Source organism: Galendromus occidentalis, unplaced genomic scaffold (genome assembly GCF_000255335.2).
Source record: "Galendromus occidentalis unplaced genomic scaffold, Mocc_1.1 scf7180000077086, whole genome shotgun sequence".
Lineage (NCBI taxonomy): Eukaryota > Metazoa > Arthropoda > Arachnida > Mesostigmata > Phytoseiidae > Galendromus > Galendromus occidentalis.
The window spans coordinates 315723-334761 of NW_003805074.1; the positions used below are offsets into that span (position 1 = coordinate 315723).

At 51.1% G+C, this 19039-nt stretch overlaps 2 protein-coding genes across 3 annotated transcripts; both read right to left on the minus strand.

The window, feature by feature from the left end:
- Positions 1-65: 65 nt before the first annotated feature.
- Positions 66-3255, minus strand: LOC100899964 (short-chain dehydrogenase/reductase family 9C member 7). The gene is made up of 6 exons (XM_003740701.3): positions 3143-3255; positions 1551-1787; positions 1247-1474; positions 985-1137; positions 697-859; positions 66-511 (listed from the first exon to the last, which is right to left on the minus strand). The coding sequence occupies exons 2-6, from the start codon at positions 1783-1785 to the stop codon at positions 178-180; spliced, it is 1113 nt and encodes a 370-aa protein (XP_003740749.1). The 5' UTR covers positions 1786-1787; positions 3143-3255; the 3' UTR covers positions 66-177.
- A 6482-nt stretch (positions 3256-9737) lies between these two features.
- LOC100898346 (retinol dehydrogenase 16) lies at positions 9738-14197 on the minus strand. 2 transcript variants are annotated; one of them, XM_003740768.2, is made up of 6 exons: positions 13971-14197; positions 12551-12787; positions 11472-11705; positions 11128-11280; positions 10343-10505; positions 9738-10255 (listed from the first exon to the last, which is right to left on the minus strand). In XM_003740768.2, exons 2-6 carry the CDS (start codon positions 12783-12785, stop codon positions 9907-9909), a joined length of 1134 nt encoding a protein of 377 aa, XP_003740816.1. In that variant the 5' UTR covers positions 12786-12787; positions 13971-14197; the 3' UTR covers positions 9738-9906. The 2 variants fall into 2 exon arrangements, with proteins under 2 accessions (XP_003740816.1, XP_028966575.1); XM_029110742.1 differs by lacking the exon at positions 13971-14197 and having other exon boundaries at positions 12551-12835.
- Between the last annotated feature and the right edge of the window lie 4842 nt (positions 14198-19039).

The following is a 19039-nucleotide window of genomic DNA, read 5'->3' on the forward strand; positions in this document are numbered from 1 at the left end:
TCACCCCTCGCGATTAGGGGCTCGGGGACGGGGAGAGCCGATAAACGAATCCGAGAATCCAGTGAGGTGAAGTTCCCTTGTTGAGACAGTACATTGAATAATCGTCTTTATTCGCTCCGAGGAGCTCAGCTTCCTCCGGCTTCACAATTGAATATGATCACGGCTCGGGATCGGGAGTCAATTATGCAGGAGACGTCCAAGTGAGAGGAGCCGATTAACATTTTGCAGCAGGAAATCGTTGAACTGTTCCGGCAGGAAGAGGACGATTTTTGACAAAATCAACATCGAGAGTCTATCACTCTGATAGCTCGGCTTCGGGAATCTAGAGACGATCGCGTGCTCGAACGTATTGATTGGGAAAGTTAGGTCGGATTCACAGAGATGAGCAAAGTCTTTGAGCATCTGATGGCTTTTTTTCAGCAGAGCGTCTCCGTACGCAGTTTGCTGCTCGTCAGTCAAGGAAGCCCACAGTTCGTCCAATTCGTCGGACGAGGGAGGAATGATCGATGTTCTGGAATTTGCAAGACATCATCTATTAGCCACCCTCCCAGACTCGAGACTAGAATACGCAAAATCTCATTAAATCGTGTTCCCGAGCTGAAGGCTCTAGTCCCATTGTCTTTTTGGAGATCACTCGAGACTGGCAAGCGATCCATATTAACGGATCGTTTCTCATTAATGCGGGCCGATTCTTACTTGTACATGTTTGGCTCGATAGAGCTGACTTCGATCCCGAAGGGCAGGAGTTCTGCACGGAGACCGTTACAAAGAGCGAGAACAGCATGCTTCGTCATCGCGTATGATACCAAGTTCGGCGCAGCGAAGTGAGCCGCCCAGCTCGTTGTGACAACAACACGACCTTCAATGAATTCCGAGTTTGCGAATCTCTCATCATGGATTGTCCTCTTTAAACATCTCTAGGCAATACGTATCTTCTCTCATGAGCAGCTTCACGCCTAACTCCCCAATCCCGAGAAACCCAACCTTTTGATGTCCTCAGAAACGGGACGAAGGCCCGTATCGTTCTCATGACCCCGAAAACATTGACGTCGAACATCCTCTGCAGCTTCGACATCGAAGCCCATTCCACGTAGCCGGACGTCAGGATTCCGGCATTCGCGACGACTGCCCAGAGAGCTAGAAGACAAAGAGTTTGCGAACGGATTTCTGAATAATTTCCAGATACTCGAGAATTCCTCAATCGAGCTATCGGATGCCTTCGGAATACTTTGTTCGAGATATACACCTTTGCCCCTGAGGTTGGTTGACACAAAGTTGACGGCTTCTTTCAAGCTGTCCTCACTTGTGACGTCGCACGGTACAACCAATATCGCACCGTCGCCGCGGGTTTTCTGGGAGCTCTTGATTAAACGGGATGCTCCTTCCCCCTGCGGGAACAGACAACCAGCGAAAACGAGAAAGCCTCTGTCGCGTAAACGAAGAGCCAAGTGGTGTCCAAACCCGCTATCGCAACCTGAAAATTAGACGTTGAAATTACACCTTGTTCTTAAAACCGACAATGGCCGAGCCGGGGACGGTCGCTGACCCACCTGTGATGAAAACCGCCTTGCCTCTGGATGGTATCTTCAGTGTGTTCAGCCAAATGAAACAGACTTGAGCAATGCCCCAAGCCAACGTCAGCGAGATGGGCAAGAGATAGATCCACTGAGGCACGGAAAGGAAGTCCAGAAGCTGGCTCAAGTGGAAAATGAGATGGGTCTGCTTCGATATAAGAATTGACACCAATGCGCTCAGCAGCCAAACCCACAGGCGCACAGACTGCATGGCTGAAAAAAGGGGTTCGAGGGTTAAGAGCTTGAAGAAGGTCAGGTCCAAGGACTGATGAATGATGAATCTATAAGGATAGGCAGTCTCATTGATTTCGGCGTCGATCGAATCATTGGAATTTCATGGTGGAGAATCGTTCCAACGTGAAGAATTCCTTATAGGAGGCGAGGATAATATTGACTCAGTCGGCGTCACGTTGGTGTTGTGCGGCAGGATTGGGTCACGGCTCGATGAGATGAACCAGGAAGCATTCCTTTCCAGCCGTTCGGACGACTTCCCTCGAGACCAACTCATGGGCTTGAGACCTACAATTGTTGCGCCCGCCTCCCCTTCCCACGCCCGGATTCTTGGATCCGTAAACGGTGGATCGAGTGTTCCCGACTTTCACAGGCTTGTCTCTTTGCCGAGCGCAGCAGATAATTGAGTGACAGCTTCCTTTGAGACTCGGCCTAATCTCGAGATTATTCGGTCGACCATCGATACATCTCGAGCATGGTCTCGAGATATGGACACAGATTCGCCGTAGATGCAGTTCACGAATTGAAACCCAGAATCATCGAGAGCCTCCTCCTGTCTGCCCCTAAGCGGGATTGGACACCGTTCCCGTGGAAACTACATCGGTCGATCTATGTAGCGCTCAGACGTCTCGACTCCTCGGTCGAAATGCAAGAAAATTCGGGACCGGCGGTCAGGACGTCCACTCTACAGCGGCTAATCAACCGGCCACCGTTCCGCTTACACAGAAGCCCGGATCACCGCGCCGGTACCACCGAACGAAGACTTCAAAATACCGCCGGGATCTATCAATTATCCCAGAACTTCAGCGAGACGGCTTGTTTATTCGTTCGGCGTAAAGAACTTCTCATGAAGGTTGCTGTCTCCCGACACTTCCCTCACACCAGAGGACGGATCGGGTCTCGGACGCGCGTAGTTTCAGTCTAGTGAGCAGACCCCGGGGAAGCGATCGGGTTTTTACATGACGATCGGTAAGTCTCATCAAGGTCGTCACGAAGCAAGTTCTTCAGATGTCACATGACGTGGGGCGGAAAGAACCGCACGCGCGATCCAGAAAACATCGGAAGTGTCGACACCCGGTGGATACTGTCAACAGACGGAGCATACGGGTCGAGCCACAGAGGAATGAATTTTTTAATTCACTCTCCTAATCGCGTGGGCGTTTTCGGCCTCATGACCTAAACGAGAAGGTCCATGGATCCGAGCTCTGAGCTCGAACTACTCCCTAGCTTGGACTGTCTCTCCGATTTATCGAATCACAGAAAAGCGGGATCTAAAGCACGTACAATATATAGTCGGCATTATCCGTCAAAGGGGCGACTCGGCATGCTTAGCTCACCTGCGGGTCGCCGCCTTCCTCGCAGCGTTCAAAAACACGATGCGTTGATTATGCAGCGCGACTTGCTTTGTCCATCTGTCCCAGAGCGTCTGATGTTGATGCGCGCACTGGCCCAATCTAAAGCACCTTCCACGATAGACCGATCCCTCCACGATATCTCTCTGGCGCATGCGCTGTTCGCCGCGATGGAAGATCAGACCTCAATTCGCTCTACTTCGTGTCTCGCGCGGATTCAACCGCGGTTATTCAGCTCTGAAATGATCTCCGAACACTAGGATTCCGCATATCTTGTAAATAAAAATCTTCAATCAGAAATAATTCAGGAGAATTGGTCTGCATGTCAGTGAAGATGACATGCGGAGAGACCGGGGTGACGGGGAGGGAAGCTATGATGCTGTCATCGCTCCAGCGTCTACGCAGATTGTGGCGTTAAGGCCACGATCCTCACAGAGAGCGCCTGGTTTCTCCAACGAGAGAGATCAAGTCCATCAACGAATCGGCGTGAGTCAATCCGATCTCGGACTGGGCCTCCTCTGGGAACTCAATTCGTCACGAAAAACAGAACTTCCCCTGAGTGATTTTCATTCTTCTTTGACTCTCGATCCATGGAAAGTCCACCATGTGAATTTCCGCTGACTCCATAAAATCATGACTCATGATTCATGAGGCAAGATTAAGAGCAGCGTAAACCCCTTGACCTCGAAAGATTGATTGGACTCCACCGGATACTTTCTTTCACTGAGGCTGTGCCGATTCCGCCGGTGCAAGAAGTGCTGCGACGCCGGAAACGTCTGCGAAAATGACTCCAGAATTCTCCATGTAGAGGTCGAGTGGGGTGTCGAGATGGCATCACGAGAACGCCGATTATGGAGTCGAAACGGATGGAAGCATGAGCGCGGGTCGAGCCTCATTTCGTGGGCTTAGTTTCACAGCTCCGTCTCTATGAGGATTTTCTGACTGCATTCTACTGACTGAGTGACTCTGAGGAAGGACAGGGGTCATTGGGACAGCCTTGGTTGCCCGAATTCCGAGAGCCTCCCTAGGTGCACCCTAGGAGGGTCACAGGTCACAGCCCTCATTCTCGGGCAGTTGATGTCGAAAGATTCGCAACTTTCACGGCCAAAGCTCAACTTAGCAAGGATAGCCCCGGCGCGAAAAAGACAAAGCTGCGATCAGCTGGTCGCTGCCAGGCTCGCGAAGCGAGTGGAGGCAGGGATGCGGCCCCTGGCTGATGGGAAGGCTTGTCACCACGGTCCGTGCAAACCAGACCGCGGTCCCGGAACCAAATTAGAGGGTGTTCCTGTGGCTTATGATTTTCAGTTTCCGGACCGCGAGCTCGCTCGACGCCTGTCACTGTCTAAAAGGATAGACTCTGTACTGGTAACGGGACGGAGAAGCCATCGAGCATGGAGATCGGTTCGCCGGGTTCTCACAGTCCAGTTGTGACACTACGATTAGTGGACTTCACTTCGCTCACCCCGAGTCCGAACGCTATCGACGGAAGTACAACGTAAGAACGGGTTTTCCTGCTTCTCACAATCAGCGGTGCTCGCTACGAGTCCAGATACTCACCTTATGGAGCTAACGTATCAAATAGGATCGTGATCGATGGCAATCCCGAACTCAGAATGAAGTTCCAGTTGGATCGACTTGCCCGGGGATCATGGAGAATCACATGCGCTTCTCTCATTTCAAAGGAGAGTCTTCGAAGATTTTTATGAGTAGCCGGATCAAGAAGCGTCGTCCTTCATGCAGCAAATTCTTTCCCGCTCTTGCGGGCCGAGAATACGCGCGCGACTCGACAGGTTCTCATGCCGAAGACTCTGGGAAGTTTCAGATTCACGGGAGATATCCTATACAAGTTCACGGCCGATCCTGGCGTCCCCTCAATGGTTTCGGTGCAGTTTCGTACTCAGCGCCGGAATGGTCGTAAAATGTCCGTGCATATAGATTTTCTGCGTCCATTGACGTGTTCTTTCGAGTCCATCCGCGTCCTGAAGGTTGATCACAATATCTGTCGATCAAAAAGGGCTCCGGTCATCGCCACTTTCCAACTCCAGTCGATAATATGATAGACGAAATGGTTCTGAATTCCGGTCCGCGGTCCATTGGTCCGCCACTCCTCTAGGATGAGCCCTTCATCCTTCTGCATCAGATGATCGAACAGTACAGCGAGTCGCGGCGCTGCGGATCCCTCTCAGGATAAATCATTTGAAGTGAACTTGCTCACGCGGGTATTGGGTATAGATGGATTCAATCGGCGCGGGAGGAGAGTTTCACGCTAGAAGGTACCGTCTCTTGCGCGAGGTACGGGAGTTTGTTTTTCTTCGCACGATATCAATTGTGGACGAGGGAGGTCTGTCTTCAATGGATTTCACAGTTGGAAAATGTTCTCTGTAATATTTCTGACGACTCATCCTACACGCGTCGTCTTTTCTCTCCCTCCCGGATTCGAATTTCTTCCCCCAAGGCATTGGCTCGAGTCGAGAGACCCCACGACTCGCACGAGCAGGACACAGGATATTTTTCAGTGTGCTTCCCGATGCGTCCCAATCTTTCGCTTTGTCCTCTGGAGGAACCCTTGCGATTAATTCCAGCGTTACGCCAATAGTCCCGCATACCCGAAACCCGCAGGGTCGACTCAAGACTCCAAATTAGTCCCGGATGCGGATTTTGCTGAGTCTGCTTGAGGGCACGGAACTTCTGTCAATTTCATTCCGATGGAAGAACTTCCGATCAGAACTTCCGTCTGTGATTGGAGCGCTTTTCGAGCTGTCGATCGATGCCGGATTGAGTGACTCCATTGAGGATCGCAAACCGGATCCCATCGTTGTTAGTCGTCTAGCCTTGGGGGAATCCTGCTCGAGGAAATCTCCCGGAGCAAAAGTCATCGAGTTTCGGAATTATCTTATCGTCGCTCAACATGAAGAAATCTCCCTCTCTCTTCTTTACGAGGACTTGATTGGGCGTAATCTTTCAGTATTCTAATGATGGGGGGGGGAGAAGGCCATCGTGAGCTAGGCCTTCTTCGAATGGAATCGTCATGGCACTCAAGAAGGGATGGAGGTCAGGGGAACGGCCCACGAGGATCAGTCGCGTCGCCATGAAGTACCCGTGAGGTTCGACTCTTCAAGTAAGGTTCAGGTCCGGAGGAGTTTGCGGCGATCCAGCAGCGTAGCTAGGCGCAAAGGCGCTTGGTGCGGACCCCGAGAATGCCACCTCTATCGAGTTCTTCCTCCCACTTTTCTCAAGGTCCCGGTTTTTCCGAGCTTCATCTTGGAAAGTGTCGAAAATGACGCCCCCGGAATCAGCAGAGCCAGGGACGTCCGGAGCGGTCTGCAGCCTTTCTCCCCTCTGGCTGCACTTCTGCGGCGATCCCGCGTCTGACGCGCTGATATCGTTGTGACAGCAAGGTGAGAAAATACCTTGACTCATCAACGAAGCTGTATTCGGACTCGGACTTCAGGAACTCCAGAGCAGCTGTTCAGAGATGTGTTCCGTACCCGTACTGCCCCGAACCAGCCTCGTTGAAGCGTCTGGGAACTACATCATGATTGATGTACAATGATTCATCTTTCGCCCCCTCCTCGCAAGGGTGAGAAAAACAGCGAGTCGAGAATCGCGGAAGGACCTCTGACTAAGACGGCCCCGGCTCAGGGTTTGCAGCCGCTAAGAAAGAGATCGCGTCCTGCGATCGAGAGGCGACCAAATGATGGGGGAAATAGGCCTCGGAATCATCCGGCGGACCGAGAATGGGATCCAGTATCAACAAGTATTTTCATATCGATTGGATGGTCACTGTATGATGATTAGAGCCCGTGAGTTCATGCACTATAAAAACCGGAAATATGCATGCAAATATGCCCTGAAAAAGGGCCGATATATGCATTGAAAAAGAGAAATATGCAAAAAAAAATAGGAGCTTCGTTCAGGTTTTATGATACTTTCTGGAATTGACTCAATCCTGCTTAATACAGGCACAATTTAGGTGACGGGTTACAGTAGACAATGAGATGCATCTTCAAATTTTCAAACGTAAAACGCTGACGACGGGCGCTGAGAAGGTATTTCAAACTAGAGGAGCTCCTTTCAACATCCACCGACGTGATCGGTGCGTACTTGAAGCAGGCTATCTCCGGGGGGTCGCGACCAATGAGACTATCCGCGGAGCTGCCCCCCTGAAGTATGTCCGAGACATCCTTGAGAATACTGAAGCCGCCATTACGAATCACAACCGCATCGCATTTCCTAGGGACCAAATCCCCAACATCACCGGGTGTTTCCTTGAGATCTTTAACAAGTGCCTCGAAGATACCCACGCTTCCTACCAAAGACAGTCCCTTCGGTTCAAGTTTCTCGATGGCATGCGGGAGCTCTCCGAAGTTTGCTTTTATAAGAGCGAGATTGTTCCTTACAGAGGGCTTCCTCACCAATTGAGCAGCCGCTCCGATGCTCGCAGCGTCTCTGACGTCCAGAGCTTTCAAAACCTTCGAAAATGAGTCGAAGTGGTAGGCGTAATAGACCGCCGCGTTCAACCAGGTACCCCATCTTGTCAGAACTGGCTGGGGTGGCAGCGGCACTCCGGGAGCGATCTCGCGGAATGTGCTCACTCGATCGGCGGACTTCAGGAAAATTTTCTTCCCGTTGCAGACCAACTTGTCTACATCCGGGAAGATGTATCCGATTCATCACCGTTCCCATCTATTCTCGGTTGACCATGGCTGTACGTCGCTCTCAGCGTCGAGACCCGCGAGAATCGATGGGATATGCAGAATTATGCCCCAAAGCGCAGAATATGCATTTTCAGGAGGAAGAGCCCAGAATATGCATTTTTATGCATTATATGCATTTTGCATGAAGCCACGGGCTCTAATGATGATCGTTGTCGATGACGCATACGGAGTTTTAGAGTGAGTCCATCCCGGCAGTTCCTAGCGGAAAAGAAGAATGAATCGTGCGGGCCACGAGAATGAAAATTCGGTCCCCGAATTATTCAGATCTACGATATTTTTGCATTCGACACGAGAGTCTTTCCCGAGTTCCCGCGACCTTCGGGAGCCCGCACCTTCCCTTCCTCGCTTCCTGCCGCCAAAGTTTCCGACCAATTACAGTCACCTTGTCTTTCTCTACTTGATCCGAATGCTTGAGGAAGACAATCCATCGAAGCTCAAATGACACAAGGGACACGGGAGGAAATGAGAACACGTCACGGAATTCTAATTCCCCCAAATGGATAAAAAAAACGAATATTCCCCGAGCTGGACATGAGTATAGGGAAAACAGGAGCAACTTGATTGCTGTACTCACTACGTGGTAAAAATAAATTTCCCTTTTGGCGAAGCTTGAGGAATTTCGACGAAGGCGCCCCTGGTTCTCGATACGGCGCAAACTCGTGGTAGTTTCCTCCGTCGTTTTGAATTCTGGAGGCACATGCTGAAAATGACGCTCCTGAAACCAGCACAGGAAGAGGCGCTTGAAACGGTCTGCACCTCGGACCCCCGGACTCGGACATCAGGAACTCCGAAGCCGCCAAACGAATATATCTCCCATGCCCACTCTGCTCGCGGAGAAACAAGACTTTGGTCGAGATTCTCCACGATTTTTCATTCGGACACCATATTGCTTCGTTGATGCGTCAGGAGATCTCATCATGAATTATGTTCAATGTTCCATCTTTCGTGAAAAGTCTCCGTAGCAGTTTTCTTCTCGTAAGGGCAAGAAGAGCAGCCGATCGAGGATCATGGTAGGACCTCTGAGACGGCCCCAGCTCAGGCTTCGCATCTGCCAGCAAAGAGATCGCGTCCTGCGATCAAGAGGCGGTGCAAATGCAGGGGTAGGAAGGTAAGGTAGTCATCCGGCGGACCGAAAATGAGATCCAGTATCAACGAGTATTTCCACATCGATTGGATGTTCACAGTATGATGATCTTTGTCGATGACGCATACAGAGTTCGAGAGTGACGGCAGGTCTTGGCGGAAATGAAGAATGAAAGTTCGATCCCAGAAGTATTAAGATATACGATATTTTTTCAGTTGACATGAGAGTCTTCCCGGCTTTCCGCGACCGTCGGGAGCTCGCACCTTTCTACCCCGCTTCCTGCCGCAAAAGTTTCCGACCAATTACAGTCACCTTGTCTCTCTCTTCTGGATCCAAATCGCCTGAGGAAAGCAATCCATCGAGACTCGAATGAGACAAAAGACACGGGAGGAAATGAGAACACGTCACAGGATTCCAGTTCCTCAAGATGGATAGAGAAAACGAATGTTTCCCGAGTTGGACATGAGGATTGGTAAAACAGGAGCCACTTGGATGCTATACTCACTGGTGATAAAAACATATTTCTCTTCAGGCGACACTATGGGAACTTCGTCGAAGGCGCCCCCGGTTCACAAAGCGGCGCAAACTCGTGGAGGTTTTCTCCGGCTTATTTTGAAGGCTCATTTTGAAAATGACGCTCTAATCACCAGCACACGAACTAGCGCTTGAAGCGGTCTGCACCTCGGACCTTCGGACTCAGACATCAGGAACTCTGAAGCCGCCGAATAAATATTTCTTCCGGGCTTACCCCGCTCGTGAACAAACGAGACTCTCGATGAGATTCTCCACGATTTTTATTCGGACACAAACTAGCCTCGTCGACGCGACAGGAAATTTCATCATAAATTATGTACAATGGTTCGTCTTTCGCAAACAGTGTTCTCCTCACAGCAGGGGGAAAAGTAGCGAGTTGAGAATCGCAGGAGGACCTCCGAGACGCCTCGAGCTCAGGGCATGTATCTGCCAGGGAGAAGATTGCGTGCTGCGATCAAGAGGCAATGTATGTAATTGTGGAAGAGGGCCTTGAACTCATCGGGCAGACCGAGGACAATTTTGTCTAGGATCAGCAGGGCCGTTCTGTCGGCCTGATAATTGTCTTTGGGAAACTTCGCGGTGATCGCGTGTTCGAAACACCATATTGGGAGTCTGAGGCTGTTCTGGCAGAGATATGAGAAGTCTTGAGTCATGATGCGCGCCTTCTTCAACAGTTTAGGTCCATAGCTCTGGCGCTGTTCTTCCGTCAGAGATTCCCACTGGATATCGAGTTCTTTCGTCGTAAGCGGAACGATCGATGTGCTGCAATCGTAGACATAGGCGTTCATAATTCGGATTCACGTTGACCTGGAACTCGAGAATCAAGGAGAATTCATTCGTAGGACTCACCGGTACATGTTTGGTTCAATCGATGCAACATGGACCCCGAAAGGCGCCATTTCTGCGCGGAGACCGTCGCACATAGCCAATGCCGCGTGTTTCGACATTGAGTACGGGATCAGCGTCGGCGGTGAGAAGCGGGAGGCGAAACTGTTGGTTATCAGGAACCGTCCTGAAAGGGGTCGTTTTCCATTCTAGTAATTGGGTAATGACAGGCGGATTCGTATCAGGGAAGCGCATTCAGGTAGATTCTCAGCGAATAGCACGGCGATCGGAATTCTCTCGTTTCCACATCTGAGCCGGTAGGAGAATGATCATCCCGACCTTCCGAGGAGCCAAATCAAATCGCGACAAGCGCTGGGATTCCCCGCCGCTTCAAACTTTTTGAGTCTTCGCTCGGCGATCGAGTTCGTTGAGTTCGACGGGGCTCTGACCAGGGTTCAATCATCGGCACTTCGATTTCATCTCCGCGGGAAGAACAGTCATATCATAAGTCATAGCATTGGAGCATCCGTAGTACTCCGCTTCTACGGCGCGTTCTGCAGACCAGGCACCAGACCCGCTCCACAGAAAATGCATGAGGATCGTCCTGAAGGCCGACCGGCTACTCGCGGCAGTGCTGACGTACCATCCACAAAATATTCGGTTTCCTCATGTATAGTGAGCAGCGTTTTCGCGGTGTGCGAATCGCTATTAATGTCTGCGTTTGATATCGGCATCTAGTAAGATCTCAAGAGCCTCTCAGGGGCTCACGTATCGAAAGTGAGGAATCAGGTGTGACAGGGATTAATCACCTTTTGATTTGCGGAGTAACGGAGCGAACGCTGTGAATGTTCTCATGGCGCCGAACACATTCACTTCAAACAATTTCTTGACTTTCTCAGGCGTTGTCCATTCCAGATACCCATAGCTTCCGATACCGGCGTTCGCCACGGCTGCCCAAAGCACTGCAAATCGGTTGTGTTCAGTTATCTCATGATCGGAAAAGGGATTCCGAGGACTTTCTCATACACCGGAGGGTGAGGAAAATTGATGATTACATTTTTTTCTCGTCACAATCGATCTATGTACTGAAGTCGCGACAGTCTGCTGCCAATGCTTCATCGCGAGCAAGCTGTTCCTAAAGGAGTTCCCCTACCTTGTTGTTCGGTCATATTCTTCTTGACGAGATCTACCGCATCGGCGAGACTCTTGTCGCTTGTGACGTCGCAGGGTACAATAGTTACCCCACCTTCACCCTCCGAATCCGGGCAGCCAGACTCGCGCAGCTGTTGTGCACCTTCACCGTCTGGGAAGAGGCAGCCTGCGAACACTTTATAACCCTGTAGAGCCATCCGATCCGCCAATCGATGACCGAAACCACTGTCGCAACCTGGAATGTATCGGCGAAGTTTTACTCGAATGAGGAGGCCGTCCCGAGAGAATGGTCCTCTGCCCCGCGGAAGGCAGTGTCGATTCCAAGGATCAGGGTGCACATGCCTTCCCTGTCATCTCGGGCATCGATGAGCATTTTTTTGGAAAACTATCGATCTCTACGGCAATCACTGCCAGGATCCTGAACGGCTTGGATGACATGGCATGAGCATGGGATGATTCCTCCAGCTTCACCAGGCCTCTCCTCGGAGAACAGGGAAAGTTAAATCCTCGACGAGCAGTCAGGGGAATCATCACGCCAATCACCGATTGTATGCAGGTGCCGTACTGGCCGGAATCTGGCCGAACATTAACCAGAAGACCGATTCGATTTGTTCTCGATGAGAATTTTCAAATTGATTGGATGTTCACGGTATGAAGATCTTTGTCGATGCCGCATACAAAGTCCTGCGGTGAGCCCATCCCAACAGTTGCTAGCGAATATGAAGAATGAATCGTGCAAGCCACGAGAAGGAAAATTCGGTCCCTGCATCATCGAGATCTACTACTTTTTTGCGTTTGACATAAAAGTCTCTCCCGAGTTTCCGCGACCTTCGGGAGCCCGCACCTTCCCTTCTTCACGTCCAACCGGAAAATTTTCCGATCAATTACAGCAACCTTGTTTTTCCCCATCCAAAGTGCTCGAGGAAAAAAATCCATTCGAGCTCAAATGAGAGAAGGAACACGGGGGGAAATGAGAACACGTCACAGGATTCCGATTTCCCCAAATGAATGAAAAATAATTGTCCCCTGAATTGGTGATGAGAATAGGGAAAACAGGAGCGAACTCGTTGCTGTACTCACCCGTGATGAAAATACATTTTCCCTGTGGCGACACTCTGGGAATTTCGATGAAATACAAAGCGATTTGTGCGACAATCCACGAAACAGCCAGAGACACTGGGAGGAGCACCAACCACGCTGGCAAATGATATCCTTGAGTCATATTCCATGCACAATGTACGACAGAATCGTGGCTGGATAGGTACACAACGGCGATCGCGCAAACGGTCCATGTCAGCAAGCGTACAGCAACCATCCCTGAAGTGAAATCCAGCGAAATCATGAAGTGAGCGAACGCAATGATTAGACTACTTAACATTAGCCCGAAAGTCTTTCCGGCAGAAGTCAGGGGATTCACAAGGAGGAAAAAACAATGGGATGGAGAGGCGATCAATTTTCGCGAGGTATCGAGGACGGCAGCTTTCCGCTTACAGAATACGGCCCAAGACCGTACAAGTTCTCAAGCCATCGCCTTGGATACCTTTGCGTGGAAGGGGTGGCAAATAGAAACCAGGAGAATCGCCGGCGAATAAATAAACTATCGTTCAGCCTCTGTTGTTTGCCATCCCTTACAGAACGCTTTACATTCGAACTTTTTCAAACCATGCGTAAGGCGAAAAACTAGACGCCTTCCACTAGTAACGTTCCATATTTGATGAGAGCCTGTCGCGCGGTGTCACCGAGGGGGACTCGTACGTAGACAGCTCCCGTGTCATCAGCCTGCGTGGATTCGGGTTTTCGCTCGATTCTGCGAGCAGTTCGACCCCGCCGACCAGTCAAGCGGATAGCCCATGTTCATTTCCATGATACGTCGCTGTCAACATCGGATCCCGAAAGGTCCGGTAAAGATGCGACGGCTCGTATCCCGTGGCAGTTCGTTCCCGTGCGAAAGTTGCCTGGGCCACGCGGTGAGCTCGATGATTGTTTTCCAGCTGTCTTGCGAGGGGCATCGGCACTCCAGTGCTCCTCCAGCGGCGGCGGAATATGTCTCCGGAGACGTCTGTCCTAACCTAAGATATCCGCGGACCACCTGGAACTCTTCCCATTGACGGATATGATCCTTATCGGATCCGCGGTTTCAAGAGTCGCCGCATTGGGTCGCAGTCTTCTCCGAGGATTCAGATGTGAGAGTCGATCTTCCTGCTCAAATCGAGCATAGCCCGATTTACACCATACGAATTGGGCTTCTGAGGGAATTGAGAACGGCTCCGCGCGAATCTCAGGTCAATTGTCACGGACTTCCCTCCAAATCGAGCTCCTAGCGTGTGAGAGGCATCAATTGCAGCCCCTCCGGCGAGCGTCGTGATGGAATTTCTCGATTGCGCACGTTCCGCTGAACTTTGACGAATTGGATCATTCGCAAAATCTAAAGGAAAATCAGCGAGCTCTGGCGACACAAATGAAAGCGCGAGTATCAGCTGATCGCGGATCAGTTAATCACCTGTGACTGGAGAGTGCTCCTTTGATAGATCCTAACGGTGTTCGAACGCAGTCAATGCTCTTGGGAACAGGTGTGATGGAGGGCTCCTGATACACGCGCACAAACAGAGTGAAATGAACCAAGTCGTCGGCCGTAGTCGAAAGGTGTGACCTTTTCTTCTCGTGGATGTTGCTCACTTGAAGCAAGTGGAGTCGAAGAAGTTCTGCTTCTCAGCCCGCCGCCAGAACGGCTGATGGCTCCTTGGTTGACGCTCTTTAACTCTAAAGAGAAGCAGACAGCGCATGCGCCGCCGGAAAGGGACCCACGAAAAGTGGGAGAGAATCTTGTTTGAAAGAAAGCAAGTTCTGGTTCGATATCGGCGAGCGACCGCGCGACGCTAGACGCCGGGCCACAGAAAGCTCTTAATGAAGATTCCTTGCAGGAGACTCAGCGTATATCGACTTTTCTGCATCACGATATGTTTCGTAACTTCTGTGCCGTTGTCGAGCAAGAGGATTACTGTAGGAAATCTTCATAAGTCAATGGCTGCTCTAAGAATAATTACCGCACTGATCAACGATGCGTGCACCTCCATGAGACAATGGAAAGTGTTCCGGAAGAGCTAATTCACGAAGGAAACTGGAATAATTCATATACGTCTCGCGCTTCCAAAGAATCCACGAGTTCCAGTAACGAGAAATTGCCTCCTGTGATTGCGGACACAGAATTGTTCTCACAAGAGCCGAGAGCTGAGTCTCCGCAAGGGAAATGATCACGACGAGAGCGAGCAGGAAAAGTAGGGGAAAAAAATTGAATACTATGATTGCCCTTATCAGAACCCTGGAGAATCACCTCAGTTGTCTCCCGCGGAACGGCGAAAGGGAAGCTCCGAATACCATCGAGTGGAAACGCGTGAGGAGGCGCACACGAGGAAACTTTGAGCTGGCTTGAAGAAACATCGTCCAGACTTCTTGGACAGTCATCTCTAAGTTCTCACGGAGCTCGGCTGACAGATTGATCAATCATCCTGGTCCCTCACGCGCGACGTACAAACAGAGCCTGAGGTTGGTCGAAGGTCTATCGGAAGGAAAACCTCGCCTCGATCATCTAGACTTTGATCGACATCAATCGAATCTCAAGATGGACTCATTGTGAGTGTTGGAAAGGGTTCAAGGACGCCTATGAAGCTCACCGCAAACTTCCGAAATGCAATCAACATGACCACCAGGATTTGTCTCCGGATCTCACCGCAATCCCAGGGACTAGATATCCTACTTTTGATGAGTTTCTCATCAGAAGTCAACGCCTCCACTCTTTCAATCCGACAGGATACGGCCTAGAGTCTAGGCCCTAGACGGATTATCTAAGCTATGTTACTAGACTACAATTATAAAATCCTAATTTTCCCGATCTGAAAGCATCGAATAGACAGTAGGATACGACTCTCTCCTCTGTGTCACAACAGAACACCTCCTCGTCATTCTGAAGTCTGAATTCTGTTCTCCTCCCGGTACTCCGACTGAACTAGTGGAGCTTCCTCTCACGAGATTCCCCATCAGTAGGTGTAGAAATCACGTAGCTTTATTTATTCATGCATGAATTATTGCGATCGATCGGCCTCAGCTCTGCAGTATCTTCTCTATGGGATCGCGCGGTCTCGTCATGTAACGGAACAGCTCCACGTGGAAATGAACTCCGGCTCCGAACAGATAGAGCGCGATAATCGCCCAAATCCCGTTGAATGTCTTATTGATATTCCGGTAAGAATACTGGAACACGTCTTCTTTACTCGCTCTCGAAGTCGAATCGTCCCGGGGTTCTTCGGAATAGTCGAAGCTCGCCACGGTGACCGTCTCGCCGACGTTATCGGACTTCTTGTTTTTCTTCACCCCCTTATCTCCTGAATCCCCTTGCTGTTCCCCCCGGGGCTTTTTAATTTCATCCTCGCCATTGTCGCCCTTCTTCCTCTTCCGGTTCCTATCGGCTCTCGCCTCGAGTCTGACATCAGCAAGAGCTGTGCCGTTGCTTGAATCTTCCTCTGTCGAATTCGTGTCCAATTCCAGGTCTTGAGAACCTGCGGAAAAGTCTGGTAGATCTTCGCGGTTGTCTGTAGAGTTCATTTCCGGGTCCAGATCTTGGGAGCCCGTCGTGAAGTCCGGTAGATCGTCGCGGCTGTCAGCCGATTTTGCTGAAACAACGTCTTCGGGAACGTCGTTCTTCACATCAGGCGCGGCAGCTACGTCGCTCTCATCGTTGCCGTACGATTTAGCGGCAGGAGAAAGTGCCACATCTTCTGGATCGACAGCCTTCACCGAATCGAGAGGCTCAGCGCTCGAGGCTCCTCCCGGAGCGATCGCCATGGGTGCGAGCATCAATCTCTCGCTGACGGGATTCGCACTCTTGTCTAAACTGAGTGGCTTATCTCCTTCATCGAGACGGAGAATCGAAGCTGAAGGATAGGCAGGGCCTGGCTTCGAGGATGCAAGGCCCGCTGGTTGTTCTGTCGCGTTGTTCGCGTCACCTTCCGCTCCTCCCGTGGAAACGTTTCCATCGACTGGGACGTCGACCAGACTGTCTTGTGCCGATACACTACCGAGTGAACTGGGGTCGGTCAGGATTGAGGGACTTGGCCCGAGGGCGTCGGTTGGGGTCTCGCTAGAGCCCGATGGCTCTCCGTTAGGCCCTATCGAAGCTGCTCCGGTGGGTTCAGACTCGCGTCGCTCCACAGATTCATTCTCGAGCCGCGCGAGCGCCGAACTATCCAGTCGCTCCCCCGCTTCATGATCGAACCGCTCGACAGTCTCTGGGTTGACTCGCTCGACGGGTTCAGACTCGGGCCGTGCGCCAGGTCCCGCTCCAAGCCCCGATTCAGCCGCGGCCTTCCCAACTGCCTTGGCTAAGACGCCAGGCGATTCTCTGGTGTCTGTGTCGTTCGGTGGGTTGGCTGCCGCGTCGGGCGATTCACTGGGTCCAGAATCAAGCTCTACACCCGGTTGGGCGCTAGGACCTTCTACGAGCTTCTCGTCGGCAGACGCGACGGATGGAACACTCGTAGCTGCGTCTGCCCTCGCTTCGACTTCCAAGTCCTGCGGTCGAGTGGAATCCTGTGAAGTGCTCTCGCCCAAGAGAGCGCTCTGGACTGGAGCAGCCGAGTCCAGGGCCTCGGAGTCCTCGCGCGAAACCAGACTGGGGGGAGCAGGCGTACTCTGTTGGTCTGCTGCTCCTTCCAATCCGTCTCGGGACTCGTCCGTCATTTCTCCTGATTCCATTCGGGCTGGTCCAGGCGGATCCGAGTTTTGGCTTTCCCCCGTAGAGACCCCGGTTTGACTTTCGGTCGCAACTTCCACTTTGCCGTTTGCAAGCACTGGAGCCTCGGATTGGTGCTCTGAATCAGGCGAAACCGAACCAATGACCCCAGAACCTAGAAAAACCCAACCCTGAGAATTTCCCTGGATACCACGCGGAAGGCAACATGTCTAATGCGTCTGGGTGTTATGCGTCGACCGGCACATCGGACTCGAAAAAGGATAGCTAACCGGCCGAGTATACTTCTGCGGACGTGGTTCCCTCTGACCCGATCTCCCCACGGTCGAGTTGTCGAATGTTTCTCCTAAAAGGCGATTGTCGCAATCTACTCCATCGAGCACCTGAGGAGGAAAGAACGCGGGCTTGGATGAGTTCACTAAGACGGAACAGCCTATTGAGGACATAGACGTATCGAGACGTTATTCTCGGATAATTAACGAAAGAATCTACCTCTTCCTGGAGCTGCAGCTGACTCTCCAGCGGAAATGCAGACCGCGACTGGGAACGAGCGCGTTAGTAATTCATTCAGCGTTGTGATTCTATCAATTACGGAGTGGATAGTCGTCCACTCCGAAAGCTCAATCTAGATGTTGATTTTCTACTCACGAATTATCAACACCAATGTTTTGAAAAAAAGTCCCCTCGATGGGCTTCCACCTAGAAACTGTGATTGACGAAGCATCGTCGTCTCAGAACGAAACTGTCTTTTTTCAGCATCATATCATAGCAATACTACAGGTCTGTGCAGCGAGACTTCCTTACCGCGAGCCGCGTCAGGACGAATTTTCGCTAAGACGTACGATTTTTCTTCGATATCTCGGTCGGTTATCCGTGGACTCGGACAGCGATTTAAGACGACTAATTCGCACGCTGTTTTCCGCGTGAGACTACCGAGGGTCGTCACGGATCCCCGAATCGGGAGCTCCCAGCAGTCCAGCTCCCCGATTGAGGAAACTCTTGAGCAGACCCTGGCGACGGCAATACCAGGAAACTGATTGAGCTTTGACTCTGGATGTTTCCCGCTGAGGATTAGAAACTTTCCGAAATGGTTCCTCGGGAAGTCGGAGGGATCGGCACATTCGCGAAAAACGGATGAGCAATGTCAACTTCGCGCTAAGATTGGTTTTTCGCTCTCTGCATCTTAGAACATGCTACACTCCTATGAAGGGCTGGACCAATGCTCAGAAGAGGCGCGATTCCGTTCACATAATTTAGGGCTGTCGATCGCAATGTGTGGAGACGGAAGATCAAGAGCCCCAGAGCGATAATAAGAACACTTTTCGTCGATCCGATGTCTCCGGATCCGGATAACATCGAAATTTTGGATGTTTTGGAGGACGTGATTGAATGACTGGGACTGGAATTATCCTGTATAGTGATCCGTGATTCGGTATTAGGCTCGCGTCTCGCGCCGCTCTCGCATTTCCCAGTCAACCAGATCATATTCTTTTCGAGGAGATCGACTTCCAAGCCCTTTCTCTATGAATTCAAGTGATCGCTGACTGGTGTGCATTCAACCCACTTTGAATCTCATTGGGAGTCGGAGAAAGATAGTGTCGAGATAGAGATATCATCGAGGACGATGTGCAGAGCGGAATATTGGTGCCCCCGACCTCACACGGAAAATGCCGCGGTTTCGCTTTACAGCCGTGTGGAAGATGAAAGTTATGGCTCGAGGAAATCATCGCTTTGAATCCTTTCTCAATGTCCTTGATGAGAAGACTGGCTACAACTCTCCCCTCGGCATTCTGAATCAAATGACTTTCCTGAAGTTGATCCTGCGG